General features: G+C 38.9%; 1 protein-coding gene across 1 annotated transcript; it reads right to left on the bottom strand.

Moving 5' to 3' along the window:
- Window positions 1-555: 555 nt before the first annotated feature.
- Window positions 556-2320, bottom strand: LOC124612596 (arginine-hydroxylase NDUFAF5, mitochondrial). The gene has a single exon (XM_047140879.1). It carries the CDS (start codon window positions 2225-2227, stop codon window positions 1061-1063), a length of 1167 nt encoding a protein of 388 aa, XP_046996835.1. The 5' UTR covers window positions 2228-2320; the 3' UTR covers window positions 556-1060.
- Between the last annotated feature and the right edge of the window lie 13427 nt (window positions 2321-15747).

The raw sequence follows: 15747 nt of genomic DNA, 5'->3' as shown, positions 1-15747 counted from the left end.
CTGCAACCCATAGAAGATAAAGATGCTTCAGTAGCTGATTATAGTGTTTTTTGTCTTTTTTAAAAAAAATCTCACGGGGTAGAACGAACAGATCAGAAAAGTAAATAAAATAAGATAAAACAGAACTGGAGACAGCCACACTGAAACCAAACTCCGCGCCGTCATGACGTCACACACGACAACACCCTTACGTCACTGGTCAAAGCCGATGCGTGGGATCGGAAGCTTCTGTCGACCCCACCTGCTGTTACACAGGAATGTGTACCACAGAGAGCTGTATCAAACCAGTCATTAGACTGAAGGCCAACAACAGAATTATAATAGAGGTACAATGATGTGCTTTCTATATTTATTGTGTGAAGCTGATACTTTTCTTGAAAGGTAGTTCCAAATTATCTCAAATCATCCTTTGCAGGCATAACATGTGCAATAATTACGTTATGTACACTCAAAGGAAACACTACTTATAAAGCTACAGCTATTTGTCATCCAAAGATCTTGACACACACAGCCTTATGGCAACAAGAATAAAAGCACTGTCTAAATGATAATGCATTTTGCCATTTGACTTATTTTATTTCCTTGTGTTTACACCATTGCAATTTCAGCTTTGTAGCGAAGGCTGAGTAAGTCATTATTGTCCTTTGGAAAGTGTTTAACACTGCATGTCGTAGTACATGTCAGAACAACATATTCATTATTTGACCATATAATCATATGCACGGTACTATATAACACTTTAAGATACAAAATGAAAGCACCATGCAGGCATCCACCAATTTTTTTTTTTTTTTTTTCAAGCTATCATCCCTGCTTGTTTATTATAAAAAGGTTGACTGCAGGATTTTGATAGGCCTAACACAATTAGTGAAACACAAAAAATGGCAGAGAAATACTGCTCATTACATAAAGACTAGTTACAATGGCAACAAACATATCTTTGATCATTTCAATGTGCATTTCGATACACTCCTGAATAAAATGTGACTATGTTTGATACACGAACTCTCTTAGCTGTACAGCTGCAGAAAATCAGAACAGTCATGTATGAAACAAAGCATTACTTCCTATCAATATCTTTCTCTGGATCTATTTGAACTTTTTTGGTTTCTGCTATAATCTCATCTAATCTATAAAGGTCCCTGAGAGAAACTTCGCCAGTTCCTCTGTCCAATGGTTTTGGCTGAGAAGCATCTGGCTTCCATCCTAACATATAAATGATCTGAAACGTCGCTGGAACTGATGATGTTCCATCGTCTTTATGTTTACCATACAGTTCCTTGTAAATCGCCGCAGCTGCTACCATAGTATCACGACGCAAATTAAGTTTCCGGTTACGAGCGGCATTATTTTCTCCCATTCCCTTCAAATCCCACATTAGTTCAAACATAGATGGGTAATTTACAACTATTTCATCAGTGTCAATAGTCAACATTGTAAATCCAGCTCTTGTTAGTAAGCTGCCTATGTCACGAATTTCTGTGAATGGAGAAATATGTGGAGAAAGTCCCCCGTGTCTTTCCAGTTCAGCTAACTGTAGTGATGAACGAAGTTCAAACAATGTGTCACCTCCAAATAAAGCGGCAATCAATACACCATCATTTTTGAGACATGTTAATATTTGGTGAAAAGTACCAGGCAAGTCATTCACCCAATGGAGACTTAATGAGCTAATAACTAAATCGACTGAATTTGGCTGAAATGGTAATTTCTCTTCATCGACTATCTTTCGTTCAACTTCCACACTTTCTGGAAGAACTGCTTGGTCGAGCCAAGTTGGGCACATGTCACATAAAATTAGTCGCTCAACAGCATCGCCAAGAACGTGCCTTGATACATATCCACGGCCACAACCCAAATCAACAGCACAGTTGAATTTTCTCTTGATGTCGAATATACGATCTGCCAGTCTGTAGCCAACTTCTTCCTTCAGATAGTCGTACAACTCAACATCAGCGGCCAGGGCTGCTCTCTGGCGCTGATATAGTTTCGCCTCTCGGTCGAAAATATCTACAACAGATTCCGCTGGAGGCTTTATTTGAAATGCAGCTGAAGAGCATGAAAGGTTACGAACAGCTTGTAAATTGAGCCGACGCGTCTCGGGTAGAAACCATAATCTACTACAACCTGCTCCTGAATAAAACAATCGACTACTGTTGTTTGTTGTTCCATGAGTACAGAACAACGAAACATGAGTTCGTTTCACAGGAAACCTGAATCTACTCATATTGTAGATTTGGCAGACATCTAATTAATATACACAAAAATAATCAACACAACATTCACCTCTCTCACATCTTTCACTCACATCAAAACTTCGGCATTTCGGCAAAGATACTTCAGTTCATAAGTTACCTGAGCAATGTCGATACATAGCCACACCGGATGGCGGATACAAAGAAAAGAGCACGTCTTAGTGTAAGCATAAACAGAAACAGCTTATGTATTTTTGGTTTTGTACGTGTTAAAGGATTGTAAATAATATAACAAGTTCATATTTGTTTCTGTTACATGTGTGCAAGTATCTTTGATGTATTTGTTCTTTGTATTAGTGATCTAGATGGATACCTGGTAATTCACTACCAGCTAGTGATACCGACACTTAGCGAGAAATTGTAGGCAGTGTCACATATTTAACATTGGGGACACGTCCAGATCTAGCTTATGCTGCAAATGTTGCTTCAAGAGCATAAGATTCGCCTACTGAAGCACGCCTAAAATTAATTAAATGAATTCTTCGCTATTTGAAGGGTGCAAGTAATGATGGAATTCAGTTCAGGAAAACGAACAATTCTGCTATAGAAGGTTATAGCGATGCTGATTATACAGGTGAAAAATTGACTAGAAGTTCAACAAGTGAAGTTTTAATGAAGTTTTGTGGTGGACCAGTAATGTGGAAAAGTAAACTACAGAAATGGGATACATTCTAGTGTCAGATACCACCCGTCGGCTTTCCCAATGACGCCATACGTAAGGTAAAGATGCTGCAACTCTATGAATGGAACGGATCATACTCTTGAACAAACGAATGTAGCACGCCATAAAATAATACATTTAACACGACTATTATTTACGTGCAAATTTCATTTAAATGAGTTGAAGATGACTGAAATAAATAAGAAAACGAGAGCAATTACAAGTGCATATATTATATTTTCCACATGTACCGCAAAAACGATCTAAATAATGAACGGTCGAATAATTGGAATCACTAAATAGAAGCAACCTGAGTAGAAGGTCATTTCCAGTTACCGATTCCAATATTACTGTTTGTTGCAGGAAAATCTTATAACATTTCAGAAACGTGCCTAAAAAGTGATCTTATTAGTGAGCTACAGAATACGCCTGGACTTTCAGAAAATGAAAATCTTTACACACATTACTGTACACGCAAAGAAATAAAACGCAAAAATGACCAAACCTTGCAACCGGTAACTATACTACACGAAAGTCACACCAGTTGCAGTAGCTCCAAATAACACTCAGTAAAATTCATACACCAGGAGTTACAGTAAAAATAAGAGAAGTGTAGCAGGAATATCGAAAAGGAAAACATGAAAGTGGCTACACAAAAAGAAACTTACCGCAAATGAACTTCCAAAGCAGTCAACGAAATAAGGACATAACAATAAATAATAATGTTAGAAGGTCAAACTGTAACGACAGAAGCAAAATCCAGAATAACTAAAGAAAAAAATAAAAAGAAACACAAACTGTCAGGCACGAACGAGGTACCACCGGAATCAGTTCTTCCCTACACCCGCCCTCAACCAGACGCAAAATTTTAAAATAGTACAAAAAAAAAATTAAACCACGAGTCAGTAACATACACCCACCGGGAAAGACTGAGCAACACCCCTCGGCCCACCATTGCAACCAGAATATATAAAAACGACAGAAAAACCTCTCTTCAGAGAAACCAAAAAAGTTGCACTGGCACAATACAGTAACGTAAAAAGACTCATCCATAACGAACAGCGTCAAAAATCAAGACCTTATAAATCACAACTACTTATAAATCACGACTACTTTCATTAACAAAAGATGCCACAAACAAATTACGAGATGAAAACAAAACAACCTACATCCTATTGTTAATATAAGCGAATAACGAGGAAATCCAGAGTAATCATTTAATGTTCATCGACAGCAATCTTCGACACAAACAAAATAACATCACACATTACATCATTGGTCAAAGCCGACGGGTGGTATCGGACACTAAAATTGACCCCAGAAATGAGTCGCACAATCATCAATGGAAGCTGAATTTGTAGCTGATAGTGAGGCAAATAAATCTTTAGTATGGCTTGATCTTTTATTGAAAGAAATTGACATTATTGAAAAGAGTTCAATTCCTACTTTACGTATTGACAATCGAAGTGCCATTAAATATATCAAAGGCGCAGGATTCTATGAACACTCTAATCATATTGAAACACGTTATCAGTATATACGACAGCTAGTCAATGAGAATAAGATCAATGTCCAGTGTGTTTTAACATAAGATCAGACAGCTAACATTCTTACTAAGGGTTTATCAGCAAAGAAGCTGTCAAGAATGAAAACTTTGATTGGGATGGAAGTAACTAATGACAATAAAGACAGAGTTAACTTCTTGATTTGGTGATGAAATATGAACTTGCAGGAGAGTGTTGTTGTTGTTGTTGTGGTCTTCAGTCCTGAGACTGGTTTGATGCAGCTCTCCATGCTACTCTATCCTGTGCAAGCTTCTTCATCTCCCAGTACCTACTGCAACCTACATCCTTCTGAATCGGCTTAGTGTATTCATCTCTTGGTCTCCCTCTACGATTTTTACCCTCCACGCTGCCCTCCAATGCTAAATTTGTGATCCCTTGATGCCTCAAAACATGTCCTACCAACCGATCCCTTCTTCTAGTCAAGTTGTGCCACAAACTTCTCTTCTCCCCAATCCTATTCAATACCTCCTCATTAGTTACGTGATCTAACCACCTTATCTTCAGCATTCTTCTGTAGCACCACATTTCGAAAGCTTCTATTCTCTTCTTGTCCAGACTGGTTATCGTCCATGTTTCACTTCCATACATGGCTACACTCCATACAAATACTTTCAGAAACGACTTCCTGACACTTAAATCTATACTCGATGTTAACAAATTTCTCTTCTTCAGAAACGATTTCCTTGCCATTGCCAGTCTACATTTTATATCCTCTCTGCTTCGACCATCATTAGTTATTTTGCTTCCTAAATAGCAAAACTCCTTTACTACTTTAAGTGTCTCATTTCCTAATCTAATCCTCTCAGCATCACCCGATTTAATTTGACTACATTCCATTATCCTCGTTTTGCTTTTGTTGATGTTCATCTTATATCCTCCTTTCAAGACACTGTCCATTCCGTTCAACTGCTCTTCCAAGTCCTTTGCTGTCTCTGACAGAATTACAATGTCATCGGCGAACCTCAAAGTTTTTACTTCTTCTCCACGAATTTTAATACCTACTACGAATTTTTCTTTTGTTTCCTTTGCTGCTTGCTCAATATACAGATTGAATAACACAGGAGAGTGTTAAAGGATTGTAAATAATAGTACGATATGTAAGCCAACATAATTACATAATAGTTTGCCTTATCTGAAATACTGACTGTTTAAACAGTTTATGTAAGGGGTTTAATAGATATGGTATTAACGGAGGTAGTTTAATGATGTGCTATTAAACAGTTTTGATCGACTTCAGCTTTCCTTCGTGTAGTATGCTCGTTATGAAAGTGCTCCTATAAGTAAACCTGATTTCTGGCGTTCCCCAAGGTAGTGTTATATATATATATAAGCGATTTAGGAGGCAATCTGAGCAGCATCATAGGTTGTTTCCAGATGATGCTGTCATCTATCATCTAAAAGTCATCAGAAGATCAAAACAAATTGCAAAATGATTTAGAAAAGATCTCTGTATGGTGCGAAAATAGCAACTGACCCTAAATAACGAAAAGTGTGAGCTCATCCACATGAGTGCTAAAAGGAATCCGTTAAGCTTCGGATACATGATAAATCAGTTAAATCTAAAGGCCGTAAATTTAACTAAATACCTAGAAATTACAATTATGAACAACTTAAATCGGGAAGAACCCATAGGAAATGTTGTGGGGAAGGCAAACCAAAGACTGTTTTTTTTGGCAGAACACTTAGGAAATGTAACACATCTACTAGAGAGACTACTTACATTACGCTTGTCTGTCCTTTTTGCAGTACTGCTGCACAGTGTGGGATCCTTACCAGCTATGTTTAAAGGAGTACATCGAGATAGTTAAAAAAAGGGCAGCGCAGTTTGTATTATCGAGGAGCAGGGGAGGAGTGTGACAGACATGATACAGGACATCATTAAAAGAAAGGAGTTTCTCGCTGTGGCGGAATCTTGCACGAAATTTCAGTCACTAGCTTTCTCCTCCGAAAATGGAAATATTTTGTCGACTCCCGACCAACACAGGGAGACACGATCATCATAATAATTTAAGGGAAATCAGAGCTCACATGGAAAGATATAGATGTTCATTCTTTCTGCACGCTGTTCAAGAATGGAATAATAAAAAAATACCATGAAGGTGGTTTGATGAACCTCTGTCACGTACTTAATTGTGATTTTCGGAGTATCGAAGTTGGTGTACGAGTAGATTGTCGTTGATAACAAATTTTTTCATTCATTTTGAGAGTTCTTACGAAAACTACAATCTGCTTTAAGTGTGTGCAGGTTATATGTAACTTGATGTTCTTCTCATAATACAATTCTACAATGTATGTGTTAAACTCAACTAGTGTGTGTATATTTGCTCAACTGCAAAACTTGTTTAGACCATCTGGTAAAGCTCACGTCATTTCATTTCAGAAAATAGTAGTAATACCATACATAAACTTCCAGATCCTGCCATCTTCCCTCACCAAATGTCAGGCTTCAGTACAAGATGCATCTTTGCCATACTAATACAGTAATGCACATCTAAGTGTCAAGTACCATGGTTACCATTTATCCAATGAATTATTTGATTCTTACTGGCACAATACCCTGCAACAAACATTAGATGTAATTATTTCTTAGCAAATCATAACAACTCCACAAATTTCAGTACAGGAGTTTTTGGGGGTAGTAAATAACTCTCAATCCCATTCCTTTAGGGATGTGGGATGAATCAAGTTACACGTTAAGTCCCCTTTTACACGATAGACTTTCTTGTCTCAACTGACTACTCGAGACAAGTGAGTCTACTGCAGAGCCCCTGGTCTTCCATTCCTGTACAGAGTCTTGCCTGTTTCGAGTAGTCATCGTTTGCGACAAAATTGTGTGTGTTGTGGGAGATGTCTGCTATGCATTTTGGCATCTTAACAGAGAAAGTGAAGTTATGAGGGACTATTCTTTTTACGATAAAACAGAAATATAGTAGCAAAATTATTGGAACAGGCAGTTATAATTGAGTTTATTAATGTCCACAGCAGAATTCACAGTGGTAGTTCTTGTCAAGGGTCAGGTGGTAAATTCATTGCACTCCTGAGAACTGAAAGATTAGGAAAAGAGTCATCCAAACATTTCGGAACATATCGGTATTCATTTATTTGCTAGAGAAAATGTGTACTTGCAACGTGCAAACACATCAAGCAGTAACCAAAATGCGCTAAATTGCGTCCTTTTGCTTTATCTTTTAAATTTTGTTTTCTTGCTAATATGGTTATATGCCAAATAACATAGAAAATTGTTCTTCTCGTCAAATAACTCTGACCTTTTCACATTTAAATAATTTTCATTTAAAAACTTTGTCTAATTACGATCTATTTGGGCATAGTGTAAGTTTTTCTCTGTAATAAACAAATACCTTTTAGGTTTGAGCTATTTCTTTTATATTGTCAGAGAACATAATAGGAAAAAATCAGTATCTTGTGTTACTTTTAGAAGTGTCCCGGAAACAAAGCAAACAACATATTAGACATTGTCACGAAAACAAATCAAGCAACACAATAGAGATTAAGGAGACACAGAAGCACAATATCCATTTCTATAATAGGAAAATATTAACATTCGATTTTAGCAGCAGTAACTGGCAGCGTGCCAAAGTTCCTTGTTTCTGCACATGCACAGCGTGCTTATACTCAAAAATTTAGAACTCCACGCAAGGCACAAACCATAGATCGTTGATGTTAGTCACAGACACATCGTGGCTGGTTGCTGATGTACATGCAGTCACAAAAGGTGTATGTTCTTTGAGCACTCGTAGTCTATTTTAACCAGAAAGTCGCTCATGTGAAATTTGCCTAAGAGGGAGAAGCAATGACTGCTGGCTGATTCTGTAAAGAATACACCGCTAATAATAAGATTTCATTCCCATTGCATACATGGGTGCAGAACAGAAAATGTTGGCTCACATATCTCCGTACGGATTGTTGAAGCCAGTTCACAAACATCGTCATGCCACTGTCATGTCATGGCACATCAGGTAAATTCAGCTCACATGGTCTCAACTTGCATGGCTGTCCTCCACTTTTTCCAGTATATAACAAAAAATAGCAAAAAATGAATAACAAAATGTAGAATGACAACTGATATCCACCATATAAATCACACCCTAACAAAAGTACAACTGAGTTATGTTAGACTGTGGCATGGCTGTGTGTCCGGAGGAAATGAGCTTGGGGGTCATGGCTGATTATGTCAATTATCACAACTTTGTTCTCCAGAAAATTTGACAGCATCATGACATCATGTGAGGCCCAGTGCGAATGCCAGCATTTGAAATGCACTGTGAAATGTTTTGACATGATATGACATGACAGCCAGTGTGAATTGACCTTTGTTGTCCAACATTTTCATGTTTTTTTACAGGAGAGATATCTGTCACATTAGAAGTATGTAAGTGCCTGAACAAACCGAAAACGTAATTAAAGACAAAATTTCCCTTAATTAGTAACTTACTTTGTAATTAAACTTAATAAATAAATGCTTTTTGTGGTATTTGTGACTTCCAAAACAAAAAAAATCTGTTGCCACAGCTGTGGCCATATTCACACAACAATAAATAGTGTTTCATTCACACTACAGTTCATACCACAAAATGAAGAAATATCATCCCCCAAATAATTGCACAGAGAAGATACCAAGACCAACTCAGTTAAACAAATCATATGGTATCCCCAGTAACTACTAACATACCATGGAACGAAATTTATTCATTCACTAGTAACCCCCAAACTAGATTTCTTACTTATCATTTGTCAACATCTCCTGACTGTCAATCAGCAAACATGCAGTGGTGTCAGCACCACTCCTAAACAAATATATCTTCATAAGATTAAACTCTATTTCACTAGCCCCTTCATCAGTCATACTTCATGCACACTAGATTGTTCTTTCACATGATGACTGAACAAACATCCATAATGAACTACACTGTACCACAATTTAAAAAAAAAGAAAATCAATTTCAATTGATACTGCATTTTTTATCTAATTTGCATATTCTGTGGGAACACACATCATCAGTTGTCATTTTTTGTTTTATGTAGAACTGAACTGCATCAACCCCATACAACATGCTTTTAAATCTAACCCTCCTCCTGTTCAACTCAGAACCAAACTCAATTATTAACTATATATATATATATATATATAGTTATATTATATATATATATATATATATATATATATATATATATATATATATATATATACACACTTCCTTTGTCAGAGAAATTCCAGGATATGTTTTTTTTATTTCTGAGTTTGTGATGTTTAAAAGGAACAAATGTTGTGTTATTTAGTATATGTGCATCCTTGAAATGACCTCAGCCATGTTTCTGTGCAAACTCAAAAGGTGGCAAGACTGTGCTTAGCAATGCACTGTTTGGGTTCTTGGTGTATTAGTTACAGTGGCACAATGGATCCTGATTGTGAGTAAAGAGCGAACATATAGTTCTGCGCTAAGCTTGGGAAAACCTGTAATGGAACATGAACAATGATTAAGCAAGCATACACAGGACAGGCACTTTCAAGAAGTCGCGTTTTCGAATGGCACAAAAGGTTTTGTGAAGGCAGAGGTTCAGTGCAAGACGATCCCAGAGCTGTTCATCTGTCTACAGCACATAACAATGCAAGTGTGGTGCATGTAAGGCAATTATTGCTAGGAGACCATCATGTAACTGTATGTGCAATGCCAGAAGAACATAATTTGAATCTAGATGTGTGTCTGAGATTTTATATGATGATTTAGAGGAATAGATATTTACAGCAAAAATCCTCCCTCACATACCACCAGATGAACACAAAGAGGAAAGACAAAGAATTTCTGCTGAACTACTAGACAGAGCCAGACATGGTCCTACATTGCTGTCAAACATTATTGCTGTGGATGGAAGTTGGTGCTACCACTACGACCCTCACATGAATTGTCAAAGTGCTGAATGGTGGAGTCCTGGATCATCAGCCTAGGAAAAAGTCAGACGTTTGAGAACAAAGACAATGTTGATTGCATTCATTTATAGTAAAGGGTTAGTTCACCATGAGTAGTTCCTCCAGGTCATACAGTGGACCGAACTCTTTATATCGAGGTCCTCAAACGTTTGCAACAAGCCATTCAACACATTGCCCTGATTTGTGTCATTCTCAGAACTGGTTCTTACTGCATGACAATGAAAGACTCCATACTGCTTTATCTGTTATTGAGTATCTGGCCATTCTGTTATTGCCATTCCACATCCACGGCCTCTCGCCTTGTAATTTTTTTCCTGTTTCCTCTAGCAAAAAGGCAACTAAAAGAAAAGCTTCCGCATGATATCACAGACATTCAATGGGCTGTGACAAATGAGCTTACAAGCATTGCAGCTGAAAATTTCCCTGCCTGCTTCCAAGACCTCCAGAAACACTGACAACTGTGTATAGATGATCAAGGGGATTACTTGGAAGTGCAATTTTCTATTTTTTTTAAACCTGTCCTGAAACTTTTCTGACAAAGGGTGTGTGTGTGTGTGTGTGTGTGTGTCTGTTCTCCCAAGCATGTCTGATGGAACAGCCATCTTGATCAATACAGCAGCTATACAACTAATCATTTAAAGGTTTCAATGATATTCCATCTGAGCATTCTTTCCTTCAACCAAAATTCCCAATCTGATACTCATTACTGCCATAGTGGCAGCTGCCAGTAATTCCCTAACTCACAGTTGCTGATTCCCATAAGAGATCGTGCATGTTGTATGTCTGCACTGAAAGTAAGGATTGTTGGTTGTCATGACCTTTTTGATGTATATAGGTGTCACTACGTCAGTAGTGAGTAACAGGCTGGGAATGTGGGTCAGAAGAGGAATGAGATCAGACAGCCGAGACGTTTGAGGTGATCGATTGTGTGAAATGAGAAATCCAGTTTCGAGCCCCAGACTGGCGCAAGTTCTCATCTATTATCACTGAACCATGGCTACTGAATCAAACAAGGAGTCTGTTTTTTTAGACAAGTGTGACACATGCACGCACGCACATACTCATGCATACACACACTAATTAATAATGTGACGACGACCAACGATTCTTCCTTTCAGTGCATATGCACACCATGCCCGATATCTTACAAGAATGAGCGACTGCAAGTAAAGGGTGCTTGGACAGGTGTCGCTACATATGTAGTGAGTAACAGGCTGGGAATCTGTGTCAGAAGAGATGCATGCTCAGATGAATGAGGTGGGTAAGACGTCAACTAGTCTACAGTGTGAAATCTAGGTTCGCTTCCTGGTGTGGCACAAATTTTCTCCTATTAGCACTCTCTGATTTCAATGCCCTAATGTGGCTGATATCATTAGAACCTTTGTATGATCAATTACTTTTCCCATACATTTAATTTCCACACCCTCCTTGGTCAGGGAGTCAATCTGAGGCACTATAGTTATTGTTAAACCAGGTATTACTAGGAAATTCTCCTCAAATGACTCCCCAGTGATACAAGATAAACCTCTCTCTTCATTGGCTTACTGTACTGACCTGTATCATTCTTAATTTTTGCGTTTTTCACAGGAAACTATACAATTTTCTTACCATGTGCGCCCTTAATATGCTCGTAGAACATTTCATTTAACCCACAAATATTACTTCCACAGTAAGCCAAAGCATGCACAAACACACACACACACACACACACACACACACACACACACACACACACACAAACACACAAGCAATCACACACATTCACACCAGCAATTACCTGCACTTCCTCTACATGTTTCCTCACTAATTCCATTTCATACAGTAAATCGTTCTCCACATCTTTCACAAGTCATTCTCTATAGTGTCAACACTCATACGAAATACAGATTCGGTATTTTTGTCATCCTGAAAACTTTCATAAAGGTAATGTTATATCCTTCAGAGTTATTAATATCTGACAGAACCCTGGAAAACTTTAATCTTTCAACTTTCTCCCACTCTTTAGCATTAAAGCAATTTAAAATTAAGCTTTACTCAGCCAGTCTGTCCTATTATTTTGACGTTCATCCTTTTCCATCCAGTCAGTGGAATTCATCACAGTCTTGGCTATTAAAATGGTTCTAATATTTTCTAATGCAAATGGAATTATGGAATTCTTGTTGCTCAGTTCTTTCTTTTTGTTGATCCATTGTACTGCATGTTTCATACAAGGGTCATTGTATGCTCTAGTGAAGCAATAACGAAGCTTTAGACGAAATACTTATCAGCTGAATCAAAGTTTATGACCTTTAGTCTTAATTTCCTTTCTGTCAGCGTTCAGTGAAGCAGACTCTGCTTTATAATAGCTTACATTTGTAATCTTTGGTAGTGCAAACTAGCGTATGAAAGACAACAGGAGCCGTTTTTGTTTGTTTTTCATTTTTTGTAGCTTGTAGTTGTTACGGTGCAGCTTCGCGCCACGTGCAGCACCACATGCAGTGTAACAATGGCGTAGTTTTGAACGTAATAGCATAACCACCCACAATGGCATTTCCTTGTCAGAATCCAGCATCCATACATGAACTGCCAGGAAAGTGAATCCTTTGTTTTTGTCTGCCAGCGTGTAAGTAACTAGTTCCAATGTCAGGCTTGGTGGTCTCCTGTAGTTTACATTCGTTCTTTTAACAAGTTCTATGGTGCAAAATCCTTGTGTAAAATACAGCGGGATTCTTTTTATCTTTTTTGTACCTAATGTTTTCTTTCAAATTTTATCATTAGGATGGACAGGGAATGTGTGTATTGTGTGCTGATGGGGCTACTCCTCATGTTGTAGCAGTGGCAGAGGAACTGATGCATTGCACACGACACCTCAGATATCACCTACGGGCTCTCCTAACAAAGCACCTTACAACATTGTCAACACGAGAGAAATGCACTTGCTGCAAATTGAATGACAAATTGCAACACAGACGTGTCACTCGAGGGCGAGAATCAATCTGGGGCCTGGCCATCTGGCCTTGGTTGTTCACTCTGTGAGTGGACAAATGGCTCCTCTCAGCAGGGGAGGAGCAGGCACTTTGAGGGTGGGGCTTGCTAATCATCGAGATCTCCAATGCTAGCTTATGGAGCCACTTAGGAAAATAGCATCCAGCGCTGTAAGGAAGTCCAAATAACCCTAGGTTTGGTGTGGGACAGTGGTGAGGTGGGTGGACTGCTGTGGCCTGTTGTGGGGTGGTGAACCACTGAGGGCTACGGTGGGATGAAGCCTCTCCATCGTTTCTCGGTCTGCGGTTCAATACACAATACACAATACGTAAGGAAGTCCAATGTGTGCATGGTATGTCTGCTTTTTGCCCTCATCCAAAATGTTGAGGAGGCGCTACCTGCAGCTATCAAGGGTGCAGAGTGCAGTTATATTCAAGTTATGGCTCATGTCAGCACCAGTGACACCTGTTGCTAGGGCTCTGAGGCTATCCTCAGTTTGTACAGAGAGGTGGGAGGGACTGGTGGAAGTGATAAAGACTTCTGGCCTCACTCTGGGATACAAGCAGGGCTCAAAATTTGGAGTATTGCACCTAGAATTGGTTGGGAGTCGAGTGGAGGTAGTCACCCAGAGGCTCCATCAAGACTGTGACAGTCTTGGCCATAGATTTCTGGATGTATGTTATGAGGAGAGAATTGTGTGACTCCCCTTGATATTAGGATGCAATACAGAGAGGTACTTGCACAGCGCATGTGGTTTTGTTCAGCCCAGCCAATAGTTCAAGGCCATCTGATGAACACTCTCCAGTCAATACCGAGAAGAGGAATAAGCTTGCATACACAGTAAAGACGTTTCGATTGGCACAATTTTAAGAGTAAATTCGTAAAGAGCTTATAACAAAGCTCCTGAATTTACTACTCAAGCTGTTACACTCAAATTATACACAGAACTGAGAGTTGAATGAAACCTGAAGTAGAAAGCTCCAAAATATTTAATGGTACATCGAACACAAATCGAAAGAACAGGTCAGGCATCATAAGAAAGGGCGTTCATTGCGCTATACAAAATTATTTAATCTTTTGAGGTCGATCGAGTCGGCAGTGAAGCTACCTTGATACAAGTATCCAGCCTAGGTGAACTCAAGTCAATTACCAGAAGTTTTTACTAACCACTCAGTTCCACTATAACAGTTGTTTAATCATTCATAGAAAGTGTATGCCCAGTAGTGCCAAAGTACCCTGACAATGCAATATTAGTTGATGGCGATTTTAAATTGCCGACTGTAGTCTGTGGAGTCTATGGATTCGTTGCAGGCAGTATACTGTGTGCCGTCCTGAAGCATCGACTGCACAGCGACCAGCACAGCATCACAGAAAAGGCTCAAGAAGGTGCTGACCTGTATGCCAATGGAGAGAGTGGAGAGTGTGTGCGTGTGGGGGGGGGGGGGGGGGGCAAACCTGACTTGACCAGCCGCCCATCACTGGTACCGAGTTTGGTCACAGACTTGGAGAGCATCAGTACCAAGTAATAGGAAGACGATACTTACCCTGCATTCTGCGAATACTATTAGTGTGTAAAAGTAGTTGCATGTAGGAGGCACATGAAGCACATCAAGCCACCTCATAAATAGAAGTTATGTTTATTTCCTTTTTAGAAATAACATATTCTATTAATCTGTTATGTACAGATCATTTTGGATTCCTGCCACCAGCTATTACAACTTCTCTCCATCCTTGTTTATGTTGGTGCTGACTCCCACAGTAGCCAACACATCTTGTGCTGTGGGTTACAGAACGAAAGTTGCTTTCGCTCTTTGCCACTCCATCACAGTGCATCACTAATGTTTCTCGTTTTTCTTTCAGAGGTGCATTGCTACTAATTGTTTTCTTTCTTGCAGACAAACCGCAACACTGTAGCTGTAGCCAACCTTTGGACAACAGAATAGCGTGAACTATAATTTTGCAACTACCAACGCGGATTCACATGAAGTTGGGTCACGTGCAGCCACTGACAGTAATTGGCATAACACAACACACACTGTGCAGCTCACTGAAATTAATCTGGTCACTGAGATCAATGCTTCTGCAACAGCAGAAAACTCCAACCAGTCGCAGTGAGTCCCCACGCTGCCGACCAGCTAGGGAGTGGGTGCAATACACTTATAAAAGCACGTTTTGTGAGATATGACGAAAAAGGTGACATGAAAGATGATTTATACTGACTCAAGGAGGAAATTCACGAAAAATTGCATGAAGAGGAGGTACAGGCAGTTATAAGAACAATGATATTTGATATGGAAGTACACTTCGTTCTAGACACAGGTGCAACAACTAACTTAATGTCACCTGAAATTTTCC

This window comes from Schistocerca americana, chromosome 4, assembly GCF_021461395.2.
Source record: "Schistocerca americana isolate TAMUIC-IGC-003095 chromosome 4, iqSchAmer2.1, whole genome shotgun sequence".
Classification (NCBI taxonomy): domain Eukaryota; kingdom Metazoa; phylum Arthropoda; class Insecta; order Orthoptera; family Acrididae; genus Schistocerca; species Schistocerca americana.
Note: the sequence above shows the minus strand (reverse complement) of the source record. Positions and strands in the feature narration are given on the sequence as shown.